The 20,950-nt window shown below is 39.4% G+C and overlaps 1 protein-coding gene across 5 annotated transcripts in view; it reads right to left on the bottom strand.

The window, feature by feature from the left end:
• The window catches only part of LOC129699402 (collagen alpha-1(XII) chain-like), a 246,614-nt gene that overhangs the window by 67,225 nt on the left and 158,439 nt on the right, over positions 1 to 20,950 (bottom strand). For all 5 annotated transcript variants that reach the window (XM_055639133.1, XM_055639131.1, XM_055639134.1 and 2 more), the window contains 7 exons: positions 20,199 to 20,345; positions 15,407 to 15,523; positions 6,884 to 7,036; positions 5,097 to 5,171; positions 3,813 to 3,952; positions 2,778 to 2,901; positions 1,499 to 1,642 (listed from right to left, as the gene is read on the bottom strand). In XM_055639133.1, the coding sequence (XP_055495108.1) occupies positions 1,499 to 1,642; positions 2,778 to 2,901; positions 3,813 to 3,952; positions 5,097 to 5,171; positions 6,884 to 7,036; positions 15,407 to 15,523; positions 20,199 to 20,345 (900 nt within the window). The remainder of the gene's footprint in view (positions 1 to 1,498; positions 1,643 to 2,777; positions 2,902 to 3,812; positions 3,953 to 5,096; positions 5,172 to 6,883; positions 7,037 to 15,406; positions 15,524 to 20,198; positions 20,346 to 20,950) is intronic.

The raw sequence follows: 20,950 nt of genomic DNA, 5'->3' as shown, positions 1-20,950 counted from the left end.
ATTAGAATGAATATTCATGATTACAAATGACCATCAACGGACTGACAATCAATAGTCACTGACTGGGAACTTTTCAAGAATATAAACAAGACCCAAATTTGTAAAAGGGAGGATTAGGGACAGTATTTTACCACATATTGTCAGAGCAATCATTTTGGTCAATAAATTTTAACATACATATTATTGCACAGAAGGAGGCTTTCTGGCCCTTTGGATCAACGCAGTAGTTCCAATACGGTAATCCCATCAGTCCCATTCTCCATTTCTTACTTCCCACACATCTGCAATTTATTCCCTCTCAAATGTTCAGCAACTCCCCCTTAATTTTTATGCACTTACTTATACTAGGGGTAATTTACAGCAGTGAATTAACCTCTCATCACATCTTCGTGATGTGGCAGGAAACTAGAGTACCCAGAGGTCACAGGAAGAACAATCAAACGCTGAAAACAGCACCCAATGTCAGGATTGAATCCCTATCTCTGCAGCTGTGAGGCACCAGTGCCACTTTCATTTAGTGACAGAAATAAACATTAAACAAAACACCCACAAATCAGTTATTAAAACCCTTTATAATAACACAAAAACAACGCATTGTGATCAATGATAAAGTTGATTTTGTTATATTGTAAAGGCTTTGGATGCTTATCTCCACTTAAAGAACAAGACCATAACTGACTAACAAAATAGCAGGAATAGATTAAACCTTTCTTGTCTGTTCTATAGTTCATAAAATCATGGATAATCTTTTACTTCAGAGCTACTTTCCTGGATTAATATATTCCATTTATCATGTTCTCACCAATGCATTTAATCTGTCCACATCCCCTTGAAGCCTTTTAATAAATTCCTCGGCCCACTGCCAGCCAGCTTTATGTCATCCTCACATTGGGATACATTTACATTTGATCCCCTCTAACTGGAACCTTACATCCACCCAACACAAAAATAACCCTTTCATTCCAATTTCTTTTTTACTTCACTACATTAAACAATCCTCTGTATATTATGCCAGCACTGTTTATTTTTAATTTCAATTATTATTTATATGGGATTTGAAAGTCAAAATATATCACATCAATAGGTTTCTCCTGATTTATTATGTTTGTACCTTTGAAAATAAAATGAAAGAATAGAGCAGATTCTGCATGGATTTATGAAAAGAAAATAATGCTGAACAAATTTGTTACAGTATTTTGAAATAGTAACCTACAGAGGAGATAATGGAAAATAATTTGTTGTGATATATTTGAACTTTCAGATGTCTTTTCCTCATCTTTGCAGTGAATAGTTACAATGTGCAGTATCGACTGAAAAATAAAAAATGAAGGACTGTATTTCTCACTTCCTAAACCAGTCATTACAACTAATAGGACACTCCAGGATGTGAATGGAAACAATGACACCTTTGACTTGGACAGGATCATTCAAATTTATCAAAGACCGATAAAATGAAATGAAACACTGCTCATAAAGAGTCATTAACTGCATCACTTACCAGTTTCTTGGAGCACAAGTGCGGGCTTCTTAATCTCATCCTGTGAACGACCATCAGTCACAACAACGAGCACCTTGGGTACACCCCTCCTCATACCATTTGAATGAACCAAGACATGGTCATTCATATATTTGAGAGCCCGACCTAGAATATAAAAGTGAGTCCATAGAATTGGTGATTTGCCAAATCCATGGCATATTCATTTGTTCCATTAAGATTTGCCTCTTTTAATTGGGAACAGACTCCTTGCTTTGGAACAGAAAACCTTTCAGTGCTTTGCACCCAGTGTTGGCATCAAGCATATCCGAGGTCAGATTTAGAAGGTTTCATGGTTTAGAGAGAGGACCATTGTTTACTAGTTCCTGAGAGTTTATGTCAATGGTCATCACAAAAATAATGCACCATTTGCTGCATCAAACAGAAGAGACATAACACAAGGGTCTCAACCCTCAATGTCACTCATTCCTTTTCTTCAAAGATGTGGCCTGTCTTGCTGAATAACTCCAGCATTTGGTGTCTATCTTTGGTGTAAACCAAAGTTCCTTCCTATATACCCCAACTTGCCCAGTGGTTGAGCACTTCAAAAGCTCTGTGATAGCCTCACAGATACATTTGTGTAACATACATCTGTCAGCAAAGGTCAGAGAGACTCCAAGGATTGGAAAACTGAAAAAAAAGCCCACCAGCAAAAACACAATGGGCTGAATGGCCTCTTTGTTGTATTATTCATTTTGTGAAAGCATGGACTCCACACCTCACCAATCCTCTACACCTACTACACCTCACCAAAAGGATCATTTTACTAATCCTCTGCATTCTCTCCCTCACCTTGACTTCCTTTCTCAAGGTCAATTGTTGAGTGACAGCAATTAACTTAATGAGGTTTCCTATAAATGTATTTATTTTGTCCCCTAAAGTCTCCATCGGGTTCCCATAAACATTTTATGGAGTCATGATAATGGAGACATGCAGCAGAGAAACAGGCTGTCCACCATATCCATGTCTACATTAAGTACCCTATACTAATATCAGTTTTTTTATTGATTTGTTTAGGTACATTTTAAATTGATCTGTTCCTCTCCTTCATTCAATTTGTGCCATTCTGTTTCTCCCTTGATTATAAGTGAGCTCAACAGTAAAATATTATGAGGGCAATTTTCAAATATTTCTCAACGCATTGCCACCCTGGTTTATGCTTTTGTACAATAAATAATGCCTCACAGCAGACGTGCATCCTATGAACCATTAAAATAAATAAAGAAACATTATTCATTAGTACCTGTTTTAGTGTTTCCTCCTTTGTAGCTGATTAGCTGAAGAGCAGCAAGAACCATTCCTTTATCATGGTAAGTGTCCAATTTAAATTCTGCTTTTGCATCATCACTAAACTGAACAACTGAAACCTATGCAAAAACAGAAACAATATTTTAATTGAACAGGAATATCATATGAATAATATCTTTACAAAAATACGTTAACACAGGACAATAAAGCAGCACAGCGTTAGAGCTGCCTTCACACAGCGCCAGTGACCTGGGTTCAATCCTGACTACAGGTGCAGTCTGTGCGGAGTTTGTACATTCTCTTTATGACCTCGTGGGTTTTTTCCGGGTGTTCCGGTTTCCTCCCACATTGCAAAAGCATGCACGTTTGGAGGTTAATTGGCTTCTGGAGATTGCACCTAGTGTGTAGGATGCAAAATGGGATAACATAGAACTAGTGTACGGGTGGTCAATGGTTGACGTGGTCTCGGTAGGCAGAAGTGCCTATTTTCCACACAGTATCTCAAAAAAAACAATAACATCTCGCAGAATGGTTTTTGCACAATAATTTGCACTGATGTTGTACAAGTAATTGTAGTGGCCATTCTGCACAACTGGTGCTTATAAAATGCTTTTAATCCACCACCTATATTGAGGAAGTAAAGGGTAGCCAGAATCTTGATCCAAAATATATGTTTGGAGAAATTATCAATTGGAAGCTAGTGTCAAGGATAGCTAAAACATGGGAAATGGGCATTTATACACAACAGACTGAGTGAACGATAGCCTCTTTCTCTGTCATCTGTCACAGTTAAGTCTTGCAAACAGCATCGAGCAGCATCTATTTACAATAACAGATATCGGACCCATAAACTTCTCAATGGGTCATATCTCTAATGGTACAACATTGCTTCATTTCACTTCTTCCCTGCCTTATGCCTCTAATCCATAATTAACCCTCTTCGGCAGTAGTGGTACCACTTGACCCAAGCTCTATGTAAGAAACAAAACTAGTTTTCCTTTATGAAACAGGAATAAAGTCTTGCACATACCTGCATTCCACCTGGGCTGATCTCATCCAGAGCCCCAATGATATCGAAACAGAACTGCAAGATCTTTTGGAAGTTTTCATCCCCAATACTCCATGAGCCATCTACTAAGAACACCAGGTCTGCCTTTGCACCCGAACACACTGATGGTTAAAAAAACCCCATAGGTAATAAATCAATGCAAGCTATTTCTCCCTCATCTTTCATGCAGATTTTTACAACACGTGCTGAAATATTTTGACTGAAATGTTCATACTTTGAAAGCAGCTGCTTTAATTAGATGCACAGTTGAAATAAAATCTGTTGATTGGTGAGTGATACGAGAAAAAATAGAATGCGAAACTTGTTACTACAAATAATAGTTGGAGCAAATTGCACAGTCAGAAAGATACTGATATCACACAGGAAAAAATGACCATGGGATTGGAGAAGGTAGGTTGGGAACATTCAACGCTGGAATTGATCAAATAGATTTGTCTGTTCTTTTGCTATCAGTTTTCCCTAATTCTATGTAACATTTCCAAATTGATACATTAAAATAAAATTGCACATTAGTCTGAAGAAGGGTCTCGATTCCTTCGCACCATAGATGCCACTGACTTTCTCCAGCATTTTTGTCTACCATCCATAATTTAATGTCAATTTTTGTTCAAATGATTTGGTTCCACCACCACACCCAACCAACTCTGATATGGATGACTTACTTTCTGAGATGATAGCGAGTTTGCAGCTTTGCCTCAGCTTCTCACTACTCAGACATGAAATGTTTACCACGTAGTTTATAATAAAAATAAACTATTATTTTAAACCAAATTCAGAAGTCCCTCATTCTATTACAATAATTTGTCCCGAATCACCAACCCCAGTGTGGAACATTGACATAGGTATGATTTTTTAAATGTTTTCGTTGGATGGGAATGTCATCAGAAGTGCAAGCAATTATACCCGTTATTAATTGCTCCTGAATTGAAGATTATGGTTAAGAGTCAACCACTTTGTGAGTTTGAATGCAGCATAAATATTAGACTGGGTAATGATGGCAAGTCCAACCAGAGTTAGCAAATTTTGCGTCCGTGTAGCCATAAACATGACCTTTCCTTTCTCAGATACTTTTGACCTGCTGTATTTCGCTAGCCTTTTCTGTTTTTAATTCAGAATTCCCTTTATTCAATTGACCATAACCAGAGATTTAGATGTTTTCAGAGAAGCCTCTGCCTTTGTGCCCAACCTACTGTTCTGTGGATGCAAGTGCACGAGATGGCAGCACAGACAAGGTAAAAAGCTTACCTTCCCGGGCAGGTGGGATTGTTGGTGGAGGGGGAGGAGAAGGTGGCTCTGTTGGAGCTGTTGTTGGGCGAACCACTGCAAAAGGATGAAAACAGGCATTTGTAATTTAAATCAAATTAAGCTGATCATAAATTTAACACTTTCACATTAGACTACAGTTTTTCAGTTTGGTGATACTATTCAATTCCAGACAGGTTGCCAATACAAACACAAAAATACCACATCTTGATAGAGAACAGTAGTCATTCTCAACTGGTGCAAGTGCTTATTCTTTCTCCGAATCAAGAACGTATGACTTCAGTTGCAGAATGTCACTAATGGCAAACATGACAAAGGCCATTCTTTCTCCATAAGATCAGACAGTAAATCCCAGCTGCCTGAACAAAGAAAATTCACACTTGCCCTTCTCCCATATCAACCTTTCTGTCCTTGGCCTAATCCACTGCCAGAGTGAGGCCAAACACCAACTGGAAGAAATGGAAGCACGTCATATTCTGCTTGGGTTACCTTCAACCCAATGACACAAACATTGATGTCTCCAGTTTCAGATAAATTCCAGCTCTTCACCATCCCCTTCCATCCACTATCTCTCTCTGCTCTAACATTTCACCTCCTCTACCCTTCTGATCTGACATCCTTATGTCTCTATTTCACTGCTAGTCTTTGGTGTTATCTCCTCCCGTCAACCAATCTTTTGTACCTAATTTGTATCAACCTATAACTTGCTAGTTTTTGAAGTAGGAATTGCTGGAGCCCTAACTAGAATATACAAATCATCATTAGTCACGGTGCCAGGAAACTGGAGAGTGGCTAACGTGACTGATTTTAAGAAAGTCTGCAAATTAAAACCAGGGAACTATAGAGTAATAAGACTAATATCTGTGGTAGGCAAGTTATTAGAGAGGATTCTGATAGATAAAATAGATATGCATTTGGAAAGATGAAAGGTGATAAAGGATAATCAGCATGGTTTTGTGTGTGGAAGATTGTATCTCACAAACTTTTTTAAGAAGTAAACTAAAAATGTTGATGAGAGCAGCACTGTAGATGTAGTCTACATGGATTGCAGCAAGGCATTGGACAATGTTTTGCATTGTAGACTGCTCCGCAAGGTTTGATCTCATAGGATACTGGGAAAGCTAGCTAATTGAATACAGAAGTGGCTTGATAGTACGAAGCAGAGAGTGGTGGTGGAAAGTTGATTTTCAGGCTGCAGAACTGTAACTAGTGCTCCTCTGTTCTTCCCTTACAATGTACATTCCTAACTGCATTGTTATCAATGTCAATTCAGTTTCACCCATTGATTCAGTTATAATTCATGTTGCTTCCATAAAACAACCAAAATAATCAAGGTCCCCTTGCACCCCAGAATTTCCCTCTCCTCCCCTCTTCTATTGGGCAGGATACCAAAGCACATACCACTTTCCACTCCGTTATTAATCAGTCCACTGAACAGTCCTTCCATTAGCTAGGGTCCAGTCCTGATCTTTCTACCGATTTCATTGCGGAACTTGCAGGTTTTTAATCTCCAGTTCCTCTGCAACTGCAATGCTATAACACCATATTCTGGACTGATTATTTTGTGATTTCTGTTGTACTTGTATATGGCTTGATTATAATAAAATGTTGGTATGATTTGACTAGATTGCATGCCAACAAAGCTTTTTGCTGTATCTCAGTACACATGGCAATAAAATAATACCAATACCAATTGTCGCCATCAATTTGAAAGCTTATTGCCCCATCCATTCTCTAAACTTCATTGCCGTTTGCACTCAAGTACTCACCTGTACGTTCCCGCACGGTAATTCCAGGTCCTTCCAGGTTTGGAAGCTGAGTGTAGACAACAGCATCATATAGGGTATCAGGGTTAAGACCAGGGAAGCAGTAACTGGATTCAGCACCATTGATGGTAATTTCTTGGTGTCCCCCAGAATAAGCTTCAAAATAATCAGAAACATAGTCAGGTAAAAATGATCATGCACTGTGTACAGAATGTGGCTACATCCAAGAAACAACTCAGTACAATATCATTGATTAGCGAGACATAAGAGAAATAGACAAGTGCCTCATATGATAAAATTTACCAAATACATTTATGAGCCATATTTATGAATATAGTATTGTTTCACACAGCATTGACCTAATTTTATTTTATATTTCATTTTTTAAACTCATATTTACAGGCAATACCCTATATCTAATCCACTTTTAATATATTTTTTATCGATACAATTTCTATTTTTATTTGTTTGCAACACACCTTTTGTTCCATATTTTATATTTTATTTATTTTAGAATCTCCTGTTATCTCCCTATGACTTCAGAAACAGAATTTTTAACCTCAGTTTTTTAGGGGTGGCTTTTAGTTGTGTAAGTATCAGATGTCCTAAGTATCGGAGTGAATTTTCAGTCTGTTCTCGGGAATGACCAGCACATGGTTAATTATTATTGGTACAGCACATAATAGGATCATTGCTAAGTTATTCTTAAGTTTCAAAATTCTTAAGTTTTTGGAGAATAGAAAAAGGTAGGGATTAAGGTGGGGTTTGTGGATAATGAAGTAGATTTTCAAAGTCCACAGAGAGATTGGAAGAGTGGGCTGAAAGATGGCAGATGGAGTTTAATGCTGATAAGTGTGAGGTGCTACATCTTGGCAGGACAAATCAAAATAGGACATACATGGTAAATGGTAGGGAATTGAAGAATTCAGGTGAACAAAGGGATCTGGGAATAACTGTGTACAGTTCCCTGAAAGTGGAATCTCATGTAGATAGGGTGGCAAAGAAAGCTTTTGGTGTGCTGGCCTTTATAAATCAGAGCATTGAGTATAGGTTGGGATCTAATGTTAATTGTACAAGGCATTGGTGAGGCCAATTCTGGAGTATGGTGTACAATTTTGGTCGCCTAATTATAGGAAGGATGTCAACAAAATAGAGAGAGTACAGAGGAGATTTACTAGAATGTTGCCTGGGTTTCAGCAACTAAGTTACAGAGAAAGGTTGAACAAGTTAGGGCTTTATTCTTTGGAGCGCAGAAGGTTAAGGGGGGACTTGATAGAGGTCTTTAAAATGATGAGAGGGATCAACAGAGTTGACGTGAATAAGCTTTTCCCACTGAGTAGGGAAGATTCAAACAAGGGGACATGACTTGAGAATTAAGGGACAGAAATTTAGGGGTAACATGAGGGGGAACTTCTTTACTCAGAGAGTGGTGGCTGTGTGGAATGAGCTTCCAGTGAAGGTGGTGGAGGCACGTTCGTTTTTATCATTTAAAAATAAATTGGATAGTTATATGGACGGGAAAGGAATGGAGGGTTATGGTCTGAGCGCAGGTATATGGGACTAGGGGAGAATACGTGTTCGGCACGGACTAGAAGGGTCGAGATGGCCTGTTACCATGCTGTAATTGTTATATGGTTATATGGTTAAGAGGGAAGCAATTCTGTTGGAGTAACTACTCATATATATGTGCAGTGAGATGAACGATAAGCTGGAACTGTGCTATCAAAACTGGAGAGCATAAAGTGTGGGCTGCTGGTATCTTTAGCCCAGGCAAAATCAATGCTTAAAGCAAAATAAATGCAAAAAATAAATTTAAGCAGCATACGTAGATACGAAACAAAATTAAAATGTCCATGAGGTCAGTCTACATTAATGGAGATAATCAGAGTAGCAATCCTGAGCTGACAGGGTTTGATAGAAGTTCCGAACTGAAATCATTCATCTGAATATTCCACTAGTCCTGCCTTATAATTTTAGAAAAAACTCATCCCTTCCATTGAGCACCAATAGGATATTGGAGGGTAAAATTGTTTGGCTTGGAAATAGATCAGGGTGCAATAGCTGCACTGCCAGAAACGTAGAAGTTTACTTGCAGAACACAAGACATGTTTTAAAATATTGATCAGCTCTTCAAATCAGCTACCATACACAAGCCAGATATATATAACAAGAGGAATCGAATATAGGAGCAAAGAGGTCCTTCTGCAGTTGTACAGAGCCCTAGTCAGACCACACCTGGAGTATTGTGCGCAGTTTTGGTCCCCTAATTTGAGGAAGGACATTCTTGCTATTGAGGGAGTGCATCGTAGGTTTACAATGTTAATTCCCAGCATGGCAGGACTGTCATATGTTGAGAGAATGGAGCAGCTGGGCTTGTACACTCTGGAATTTAGAAAGATGAGAGGGGATCTCATTGAAACATATAAGATTGTTAAGGGTTTGGACGCGCTAGAGGCAGCAAACATGTTCCCGATGTTGGGGGAGTCCAGAACCAGGGGCCACAGTTTAAGAATATGGAGTAAGCTATTGAGAACGGAGACGAGGAAACACTTTTTCTCACAGAGAATGGTGAGTCTGTGGAATTCTCTGCCTCAGAGGGCAGTGGAGGCAGGTTCTCTGGATGCTTTCAAGAGAGAGCTAGATAGGGCTCTTAAAAATAGCGGAGTCAGGGGATATGGGGAGAAGGCAGGAACGGGGTACTGATTGGTGATGATCGGCCATGATCACATCGAATGGCAGTGTTGGCTCGAAGGGCCGAATGGCCTACTCCTGCACCTATTGTCTATTTCACTTTGAAAGTATTGTCAATTTCACTTTGTCTATTTAAAACAAACTGAAATTGTATTCACAGTGGATTTTTCTCTAATTTCCTGTTGGTTCATATTAAATAAATACTCCCAAATGATTTACTATACTTGGCACTCCATGAAAAAAATAGATGATTAATCCAAGGGTCTGGATCAAAGAACTGGATAGTCAAGAAACAAGTAGATGAATAACTAATCATGGACAATCTCGCCTCCCTCCATATGTTTGCATAACTGGCCTATAATAATGGGCAAAAAACAAACCGCTGAAGGAACTCAGCAGGTCCAGCAGCATCTATGGAGGGAAGTGGGCAGATGACCTCAAGTCTTGAAGAAGGATTCTAACACAAAGCATTGTCTGTTCATTTTCCTCTGCAAAGCTGCCTGAACCAGTGAGTTCCTCAAAGTTTGTTTTTTGCTCAGGGTTCTAGAATCTGAAGTGTCTTGTGTCAACATGATTAATATCTGAATGTTTGTTTGCTACAAATTCAGTGTAATTTTATGTACGTGTGTAGAGGTATGTATTTGATTAATCTACATGTCTATGTATATACACCCATACGTATAAATATGCAGATGTGTGTGCATAAATATATGTATGTATCTACATGCATTTCTTGTTTCAAACTGAAGCTAAAACTAAAAGTTCCATTCAGATACCATTAACTTCTTTATTTTATATTGGTTAACAAATTAGTTGGCAAATCTTAAGAGATTATGCGAAGGAAGGCTAGAAGATTATAGCTTTCAATCCTCTTTATCTTCCTTTTTTTACATCCCGCAGGCTTTGTTGTGAATTGAGACCATGTGGAAACAACATAATAGCTGCAAACCATCCAAAGCCACATCAAAATAATAAAGGTTTACACATTGAAATTGAATTGCCTTTTGGTGCCAGCATTTCTAAAAGGTTTCTTCTTTCTCAGTCATCACCAATTTAAAATATGGATATTAAATATCCCATGGTTTTGAATAAACAAAATTACAGTGAAAGCATATTTGTCTACTTTTCCAATCTTCAAGAAATAACCACAATTTCTTTAAGTAAATGAACTTAAGTAATTTTGGTGTGACTCTGGTTATGGCATGATGGCTATTTTGTAGGATCACTCTCCTGTAAATAACATGGAAAGAAATGGGCATAGAAATTAGTCTGTCGCTCTGAGAGGAAAAATTGCCATCCAAGCATTACGACAATAAATATGTTCTGATGGCAATTTCCACAATATTCTTTAGAGTATCAATCAGCTCTACACTCGTATTTGGATAGCACTGTGCAAATGTTTAAAGGTAATGTGGGCAAGTCGCAAATATGTCGCAAGTCCATCTATTGCATCATGCATCAACATTCAAGAATCAATCTAAATTAATGAACATTTTAATTATGCATGCCTGTGCCACAATCGTTTGATAATGCCAAATTACTTTGGAGGCTTTTGATTATAGCTATAATAGCTTATAACTAAAACTATCAGTGGATATTTTTAAGGCAGAAATAGATTAATGATTAGTACAGGTGTCAGGGGTTATGGGAAGAAGGCAGGAGAATGGGGTCAGAAGGAAGAGGTAGCTCAGCCATGATTGAATGGCGGAGCAGACTTGATTCTAATGGCCTAATTCTGCTCCTATCACATGACCTTATAACGTTTTCTGCTTTAAGACCTGAGCTTATGATTTTGTATTCCAGTGCAGTACTGGTGGAGCATTAGATTAAAAGTTGTGCCTTCTTTTTGATGAGAAACCAGGCTCAACAGCTTTTATAGCATCTTTAACGTGTTAAATGGCTCTTGGGAATATTATCAGAAAAAAACTCCAATGGTAGATGTGGAGGACAGATGACCAAGACTTCAGCCAAAAATGGACGGGTTTATGGAAACATATTAATGGAGAGAGAGGTGTGGAGTGAGTGATTTAAGGAGATATTTCAGGAAACATGAGCTTTGGTAGCTAAAGACAGAGTTTTCACTCGTAGAGCACTTAAATTTCAGTATGATCAAAAGTCATAATTAGAACTTTACAAAAATGACTGTGAGACTGACATATGAAGTTTGAGGACTGGAAAGTAGTCAATGTTTATAAGCCAGTGAAACTCATATTATTGGCAAGGAAGCTATTTGGGACTTACTCATATTTAGAAGATAATTTAATAATTCGGAGCAGTCATTGGTTTTGACTGTGGCATGTCATATCTTACTAGCTTAATCAAATATTTTGAGGTGATGATGAAGGTGATCATCGAGGGTAGGGCAATGATGTTTACAAAGATTTCATTAAGGCATTTCATAAGGACCCCTATGCTAGGATGATCCAGAAGATTAAGTTGTACAGGATACAGCAGGATATAGATAAAAATGGATAGAACAATGGCAGATGAAGTTTAATCTGAGCAAGTGCGAGGTGTTACATTTTGGGAGGTCAAATGTAAGGGTAAGGTATGCAGGTAACGCAAAACTCTTAATGGCATTGATGTACAGCGGAATCTTGGGGTCACAAGTAGAGTGGCAAAGAAGGCATATTGTATGCTTGTCTTCAAAGGTTGAGTCATTGTGTGTAAGTTAACAACTCATGATGCAGCTTTAAAAACTCTAATATATATGGAATTATCTATTTAATGTTAATCCATGAATTACGTTAATAACTTAACTAGCATCAGGGACCAAACTAGGCTTCCTGTCAGGTTTCACATTGAATTGTACAACACAGAAGAAAGTTATCTGGCCCCATGTTTGTTCTGGCTCTTTGGAAAGATATCTTCAAATTGTCCTACTCCAGCCTTGCCCCATGGGCCTGTAAACTTCTGTTAGAACATGGAAACAGATCATTTGACCCAACAATCCATGGTGCACATACCCTTATGTGATCATTTATATCCAATCAAATTTCTCATCCAGTACCAAAATCATTTGTTCCTTTTCGTTTATTCACCCATTTGATTTAATAAACTTCGACTGAGTTTCGATAAATTCATCACGAGTAGGCTGAGCATTAAGAACCTTGGTGACAGGGTCATGTGTTTATAGCTCGTCACTGGACAATAATTAATTTTGATTTCAATCTGTTAGTCACAGGAACAAAGCTGAGTTATTCAGGCAATGATTAATTGTCTCAGCTTCCACACTATATCCGCTTATGTGAGTCAGAGCCTTCAAATTTTGTATAATTTCTCTGAGTGTTCGCACCAACATCTTTCTAGTGAGGAATTTTTATGTTTATTCATTGTCCGTATATAGTAATTGTACTTGGAACAAAGTCAACAGTAACTACCCTATGAGTTGGTTGAGATACTATTTAGAGAGAGGCAGCTAAAAATAAGCAAATCTATGATTTTATTATTGTTATAGTTGGGTACCTCTTAATATACTTTTCTCTTGTGAAAGTATCTCCTCTGATGGAGAGATTCCAGATCCACAGGCATCCAAGCTGCCATGGGACTTCACCAAGAAAGTATTTATCATATATGGGCAATGAAGGGTTTCAACTGGAGCGGAGCCAAACAACAGCCCCTGGGAATGAAAAATGGTACCAGTGCTTAATCCACTGCACCGTCTGAGCTTCTCTCTTTTATTCCTGGCCTTGGAATGTTTTATTAATGATTTCCAGTTGTGTTGAGTCATTGACAAAACATAACATTTTGCTAGCCAACTAATGTAACTAAAATAAAAGTAACTGTCACATTATCATATCACATCGCACAACTGAAGGCATGGCCATTTCTGCTGCAGGAGTCACTGTAGCCACCTCACAGTTTTAGTGTGACGGACTCGATCCTGACCTAGCCTGCTCTCTGTATGGAGTTTACATGTTCTTCATGTGACTTTGTGGATTTCCCCTGTGTGCTCTGATTTCTTCCCACATTCCAAAGTGGGTGGTGGCCACAATATGCTGGATTGGCTCAGTGGGACAGGCAGCATCTCTGGAGAGAAGGAATGGGTGATGTTTCAGATCGAGACCCTTCTTCCAAAGTGGGTGGATTAATTAGCCACTGTAGATTATCACTTTTCATAGATAGATGGCAAAAACAAAAAGTCAAATAAGGACTTGGGAAATAAGAGGGGATGTTGGACTGCAGAATTGCTCTGAAGGTCCCAGGGTAGGTTAATTGAGGAGAATTATCTCCGTTATGTGTGTTAGTGAATAAGGCAGAGAAGGAGGTGATGTAACTAAAGTAGGATTTGCAGGACAGATGAAGGTTTTGCAGTATGTAAGAGGTTACAGAAAAATGGAGGAAGGCACTAAGTAAAGAGTATATGTAGACTTTCAAAGGAATTTAATAATCTTGACACCCGTCTGAAGAAGGTCTTGACCCGAAACGTCCCCTATTCCTTTTCTCCAGTGATGCTGTCTGACCCGCTGAGTTACTCCGGCTTTTTGTGCCTATCTTGAAGCAATGAATAATCGGGCTGGATAAAGAACTGGCAAAGTGACAAGAAAGAATCCAAAAGGTTATTTTTAAGATAGGAAGGGAATGCACAGTAGATTTCCCCAGAGGCCAATAACAGAACCACTGTTTTCTTTAATAAATATTAATGACTTGGATGTGTGGAATAAGAAAGTTGGAAGCATAGTAAAGTGTGATGGGAATAGTAATGGACTTCAATGGGATTCAACTGGAATGGTGGGATGCTTGGACATCTGGCAGATGAGTTATGCATAAAGAAAAAAACGTGAGGATTGAAGAACAACAGAATAACCTAAAAGACATTTTGAAAAAAGTGCTTAGGAGCCAAGTGATCCATGGGTAGATTTGTGTACATCATTGAAAGCAACAGTGCAGGTTGAGAATGTGGTCAAAGATGTATTTAGAATTCTGAGCTTTGCCACAAGGTTCAAAGACCACCAGAGCAAGGAAATAAAAATGAACCGTAACAAAATACGACAAATCTATGTGAAAGACTGATTTAGCCACAGCAGACATATTTCCAGGTGTGGGCTTCACATTTTAGAAGGAACATGAAGGCTTCACAGAAGGTGCAGAAGAGGATTACTAGTATAATTCTAGAAATGAGAGTTGTTACTTCAGTAAATAGACTGTAGAAGCTCGGATTGTCTCCATGGAACAAAAACATTGAAAGGAGATCAAGTAGAGGCACTTAAAATTAAGAAACATCTTGATATACTGTACTGAATTATAAACTTGGAAGCACATTAAATTATAATTGGACTTCAACATTGTTTTGAGTTATGATTCAAATAAGTAGATCAACTTCTAGAAAGTGAAATGCAGAGGGATGAAGGAAGGATGACCAAGAAAGAAGGTGACTTTAAAATAACCAAAATCAGAGGGAAAACCGTTTTGCACAATGAGCAGTAAAATCTGCTATGACATGATAATAGAAGTCATATTCATTTGCAGTGACAAGGAAGAAATGGATAAGTTAATGTAGAAAAACCAGTAGGCTGGGCTGTGTGTGGTGTAGAGGAAGGAGTGGATTGCTCTTGCATAGTCAGCACAGTCAAGGGGCTGAATGTTCTCTTTCTGTGCTGTAACCTTTCTGTGGTTCCGTGCTTCTGAATAGTGAATCAAAAATAGGCAATATCTATTCATTAAATTTGTCGTTGAGACTGTAAGCAAGGTAGGTTAGAAAGCCTTCAGCTTTTGAAGGAACAAGACATAGTAGGAATTAGGCTATAAAGATAAAGATTTTTAATATAGTGAATCTATGTTTAAAAACAGTAGTTTGTTAAAATTAAGATAACTTTAATGCTTCCTTATTATTACCATCAACTGGGTTCAGCTTTATTCTATAGGAGGTTGCTTCTCTGTGAGGGTTCCACTGGATGCAGAAGGTGTCCCAGTCTATGTCATATGTGTTTATTCCTGTCACATTCAGGTACACTAGAGGAGAGAAAGATGGAAAAAAAAGATTTTAATTCCTTTCAAGGCAACATCAAATACAACTGATATGTTCCAAACCATGTGAAGATATGTGTTAAAGTCTTCCAGAATATTTGGTAATTGACAACAGTTGGAGGAGGAAATGTGAAAATCCATTCCGTTTACCTTCCGCTGTCCTGGAGGTTATATGGCACAACATCTATGAAGTCCCAGGCGAATCAAGACGATCAATATTTATCAATTAGGATGCTACAAACCAAGCCATAAGGCATAGGAAATCCCCAACGAAGAAGAGCTTTGAGAACCATAAGCCTAATGTTAACTATTCTAATCGAGGGTCCCATGCCTACCTCATGTGTGAGTTGGAGGAAATCTCACATTTGCATTGAACTGAATGAATGAATGAATAACTTTATTGGCCAAGTATTCACATACAAGGCATTTGCCTTGATGTTCCACCCGCAAGTGACATGACATAGTGACAGTTAGGAATGCCACATAAAACATGAAACATTAATAAAACATTATTGAGTAAACATGTGAAATAAATAAACCACCAGAGCAAAAGGAGGCTACAGATTTTTGGTTATTGAGTATAGCTACTACTCATGGAAAATCTGTTTTTATGTCTGGCTGTGGCAGCTTTGACAGTCCGGAGTCGTCTTCCAGAGGGAAGTGATTCAAAGAGTTTGGGGCCAGGGTGAGAGGGGTCAGAGATGATCTTACCCACTCGCTTCCTGGCCCTTGCAGTGTACAGTTCGTCAATGGAGGGAAGGTTGCAGCCAATAACCTTCTCAGCTGATCAGACGATTCGCTGCAGCCTCCAGATGTCATGCTTGGTTGCTGGCATGATGGAGAAGGTGAGAACAGACTCTACGATAGTCGTATAGAATTGGACCATCATTGCCTGTGGAAAATTGTGCTTCCTCAGCTGCCACAGGAAGTACATCCTCTGTTGTGCCTTTTTGACTGTGGAGTCGATGATGCCCCCCCATTTAAGGTCCTTGGAGATGATGGATCCCAGGAACTTAAAAGACTCCACAGATGTGACTGTGGTGTTGTTGATGTGGGTTGAGGGGAGGGGGAGCTCTCCTAAAGTCTGCAACAAATTCCACTGTCTTAAGAGCATTGAGCTCCAGGTTGTTGCGATGGCACACGGATGCCAGCTGCATCACTTCCTGTATGCAGGCAGATTCCTACCCATCCTGGATCAGTCCAATCAGGGTTGTGTTGTCTGCAAACTTGAGAAGCTTGACAAAGGAGCCAGTGGAGGTGCACTCATTGGTGTAGAGAGAGTAGAGGAGAGGGGAGAGTACGCAGCTTTGCGGTGCTCCTTTGCTGAGGGTTTGCGGGTCCAATATGTGCTTTCCCAGCCTCACATGCTGCTTCCTGTCTGTCAGGAAGCTGGTGATCCACCGACAGAGGGGATCAGGCACAGTCAACTTGGAAAGTTTGGAGTGTAGTAGCTCTGGCACAATGGTGTTGAATGCAGATCTAAAATCAACAAACAAAATCCTCGCATAAGTCCTCTGGCAGTCTAGGTGCCGGAGGATGAAGTGCAGGCCCAGGTTGACTGCGTCATCCACAGATTGATTGGCCCGATAAGCAAACTGCAAACAGGGTCGTGATATTTTTCAGCTTGGCCAGCACAAGCCTTTCAAGGGTCTTCATGACTACAGAGGTCAGTGCGATAGGCAGTAGTCAATAAGACCAGTAATCCTTGCCGTTTTGGGTACAGGGACAATAGTGGAGACTTTGAAAGGAGAGTACAAGTTTGCAGGGACTGATTGAAAATGTCTGTGTAGACCGGTGCCCAGTTGTTTGGCACAGAGCTTGAGAACAGAGGCGGAAACATTGTCCGGTCCTGGAGTTTTCTGGCTTTTCTGTCTTCTGAACAGTCTCTTCACCTCCTCTATTTTTATTGTTAATGATGGAGAGTGATGTTGTGCAGCACAGAGGGGGTGGGTAGGGGATGTGGCCACAATCTTTTGCAGTCAGGCTATAATTGGGTGTTAAGTGGTGATTGGAGGGGGTTGGGTGGGAAAGGGTCCAGTCTTTTCAGACTGGAGTCTTGCTTTAAGTAGGTGTGAAGTGGAGATTGGGGAGGAGTGGGTGTAGAAGGGTCCAGTCTTTGCAGTCTGGCTGTGTTGGTTGGGGAGGGGGGGAGGGGGTACCAGGGTTACGTTTCTGCTTGTCAAACCTGCAGTAAAACCCATTCAGGTCATTGGTCAGCTGACGATTGTCCAAAGAGTGGGGGGCTTTCCTCTTGTAGCTGGTGATTTCTCGCAAGCCCTTCCAAACTGACGAGTCACTAGCTAAGAACTTGCTCCTCAACTTCTCGAAGTACCTTTCCTTGGCAGCTCTGATTCCTCTTCTCAGCCTTTGCCTGCCTTTAGAGGTCTGCATCCTGTTCCTGTCAGCTTCCTCTTTAGACAGTCGGAGCTGTCTGAGTTCTGAAGTAAACCAGGTGCTTGTCGTTGTTGAACCAGGTCCGGGTCCTAGTTGGAATGCAACTGTCCTCACAAAAGCTGACAGATGATGATACAGTGTCTGTATACTAATCGAGGCTGGTGGTTACTTCCCTGAACACATTCAAATCTGTTCAGTCAAAGCAGGATTGTAGGTTCTCAATGCCCTCGCATGTCCACCTCTTCGTTGCTCTGACCACAGGCTTAGCAGATTTTAGTTTCTGCCTGTAGGTCGGAATAAGGTGAACTAGACAATGATATATTTGAGCAAACTATATTTGCTTGCACCACATTCCCTAGGAGCTTGCACCATTGATTGGTCAACAGCTAACTGAATATTTTGCAATAAAATAATACCAGTGTTCACACTGCGAACATCAGTGTCCACATAGTGTGGTCAAGTGAACAACTGCTCGGATTGGACAGGATTTAAAAGGCATTTAGGTGGACACATGAGAAGACAGTAAATGGAGGGATGTAGACCATGTGCAGTCGGATATACAATTCAAACTGACATCATGTGCAACACAGACATTGTCGGCTGAAGAGCCTGTTTCTGTGCTGTGCTGTTCGATCTCACATCTCAGTTTTGAAATCCCACTCTGTTACATAGAAACATAGAAAAATAGGTGCAGGAGAAGGTCATTTGGCCCTTTGAGCCAGTACTGCCATTCAATATGATCATGACTGATCATCTAAAACCAGTACCTCGTTCCCTGCTTTTTTCCCCATATCCCGTGATTCCTTTAGCCCTAAGAGCTAAATCTAACTGTTTGATGCGTGACTTCCAAAGGGTGACATCAGGACAGTGTCATGTGAGAATGACTCCTGGGTGGCATCTAGATGACATTTGCTGGCTCATATTTACTGGTATTGATATTTCTTTCACATCTGAAGTTTAAAGATATAGAGTTTTATGCAAGACTTGTGAACATACAACTATGTGTAAGACAAGTATATATGGAGGCTTTAAACCTTTCACCTATATTCCAGAGTAAGCTTTTCACCAGATGACCTCAGAATTGGCCTGAGATCTGTGTTGGATAGAACAAAAAGCTGAGAGATAAAACATGACACTTTTCTGTGGGGATTGGAAGCAGATCAATTACAGGGATGGAAATTTAACATTGGCCAATGTTTCTGTTGGATTTGGGCAGCTTTCTATTTTATCCCATAAGAAACCAGCAACATAAAAATTAAATCCACAAATGGAATATGTGATTTACCAAGGAGCACAAGGAAGCAGAAACCAGGTTACTGCAGAATAATCTCAGCATTTCTTTACAGAGGAGAAATAAGGAATGGAATGTATGTAAAGATGCCCCAAGCAATATTTAACAAAGTTCACCAAATAGGATGAAAAATAAATATTGGTTTAGGCAGCATCATCTACATACAGGGAGTATAAAGATTATTTTGTATTGTTAGTCCTTCATTAATCCATCTCACAATTGCTGATATCACTTGTAACTTGCTCCTTGTAACTAAACTCCAATAACGAGTGTCCCTTTTCCTTGGGTTGGTAGAGAGAATGGGTTGATAGAGAGAATAGAGAGAATATTGCTTTCCCATTCATTTTTTGGATGCGAGTAAATGGTCAAGGAGTGGGTACAGCACAGAAACAGGCCGATTATGTCCATACAATTATGTCCTTATCTACATGTACACAGATCGGAATGCCCGTGTTAGGTCCATATCCTCCCATACCTTGTCTATTTATGTGCCTGTATAAACGCAGTGATTGCATCCAATTCCACCACCTTACCTGGCAGCATGCTCCAGATATCAACCACTCTTTGAGTAAAATAATTTCCTCTTGGATCCCCTTTAAAACTTCGACCCATGTTACAACCATGCCCTCTTGTTTTTGATACAACTACATAGGAAAAAAGATTCTGACCATCTATTCTATCTATCTAGTCTATTTTCATATTATTTTTTTTTTACCATTGATGCAAAACCAAACCTATGATTTATGTCCCTTTCAATTTTGCAACATGATTCCTAGGTACATAAGACCCAAATTGGCGATTCTATTAATATGCCTATTACATGCAAAGAAACTTCCGTCTCCAATCCTTCACCAACAGCGAATTTCATTGTTTGTACATGGTAAGACATGGACGTTGAATGTATGCATAAACATAAAATAAGTAATCAAAAGACCCATTTCATGTTTCGGTAAAACATTGCTTATTTCAACTCACAGGTAGTGCCTTGGCCTGTCAAAGCTTCACTGTTTCCTGATGCATAGGTAGCATAGACCTGGACATCATATGGTGTACCGGGCTTCAGGTTTTGCGGTGTGTATGATGTCACGTCTCCCACAAATACTTCCATTCTCTCATTGGTGCCTGAAAGAATCAATCATTGCGCCTGTTAAATTCCATTTTGAGCTTATTTGACATTTATTCTTGTCGCACTGGGCACTGTGAACAGACATTGACTTCAGTATGGAGGGAAAGGAGAACACAATTTAGTATATTTAGTCTAGGTTCTAGTTTGATTGAAAGAAAACCGCAGACAAGGAAATAACAGTTCCAATCATTTTACTGAAAATCTGTCTTAAAACCTCAAACGGTTGGAAATTATTTAGGGCATAATTCCAGGAAGACTTCAAATTGGACCCAAAGCCTTGACTGTCAAATTAGTTCAAGTCCTGGGCATCAAGTCTTAGGTGTTATTCCCTTGAACTTCACCTACATAAGTATCATGGCCAGTTTAAATAGGCAAACATCAAAACAAAGGTATGCATTAGTGAAGGAGTGGATAGGCCAACACAAGAGGGGTAGGGCTAAGTGATGACAGAGAATGATATTTGATGTCACAAAAGATCAAAAGCCTATTTAAAGTGATTCCCGACTTTCTACTTGGGGATACATGTACTTCAGGAGTAATTTGTTGATGGTTATTGGACATCACTTTCATTTTGTTCCCCAAAACCCTGTGCAAGAGGTTC

Source organism: Leucoraja erinacea, chromosome 8 (genome assembly GCF_028641065.1).
Source record: "Leucoraja erinacea ecotype New England chromosome 8, Leri_hhj_1, whole genome shotgun sequence".
NCBI lineage: Eukaryota > Metazoa > Chordata > Chondrichthyes > Rajiformes > Rajidae > Leucoraja > Leucoraja erinaceus.
The sequence above is the reverse complement of the archived record's forward strand: the minus strand, read 5'-3'. Positions and strand labels throughout refer to the sequence as shown.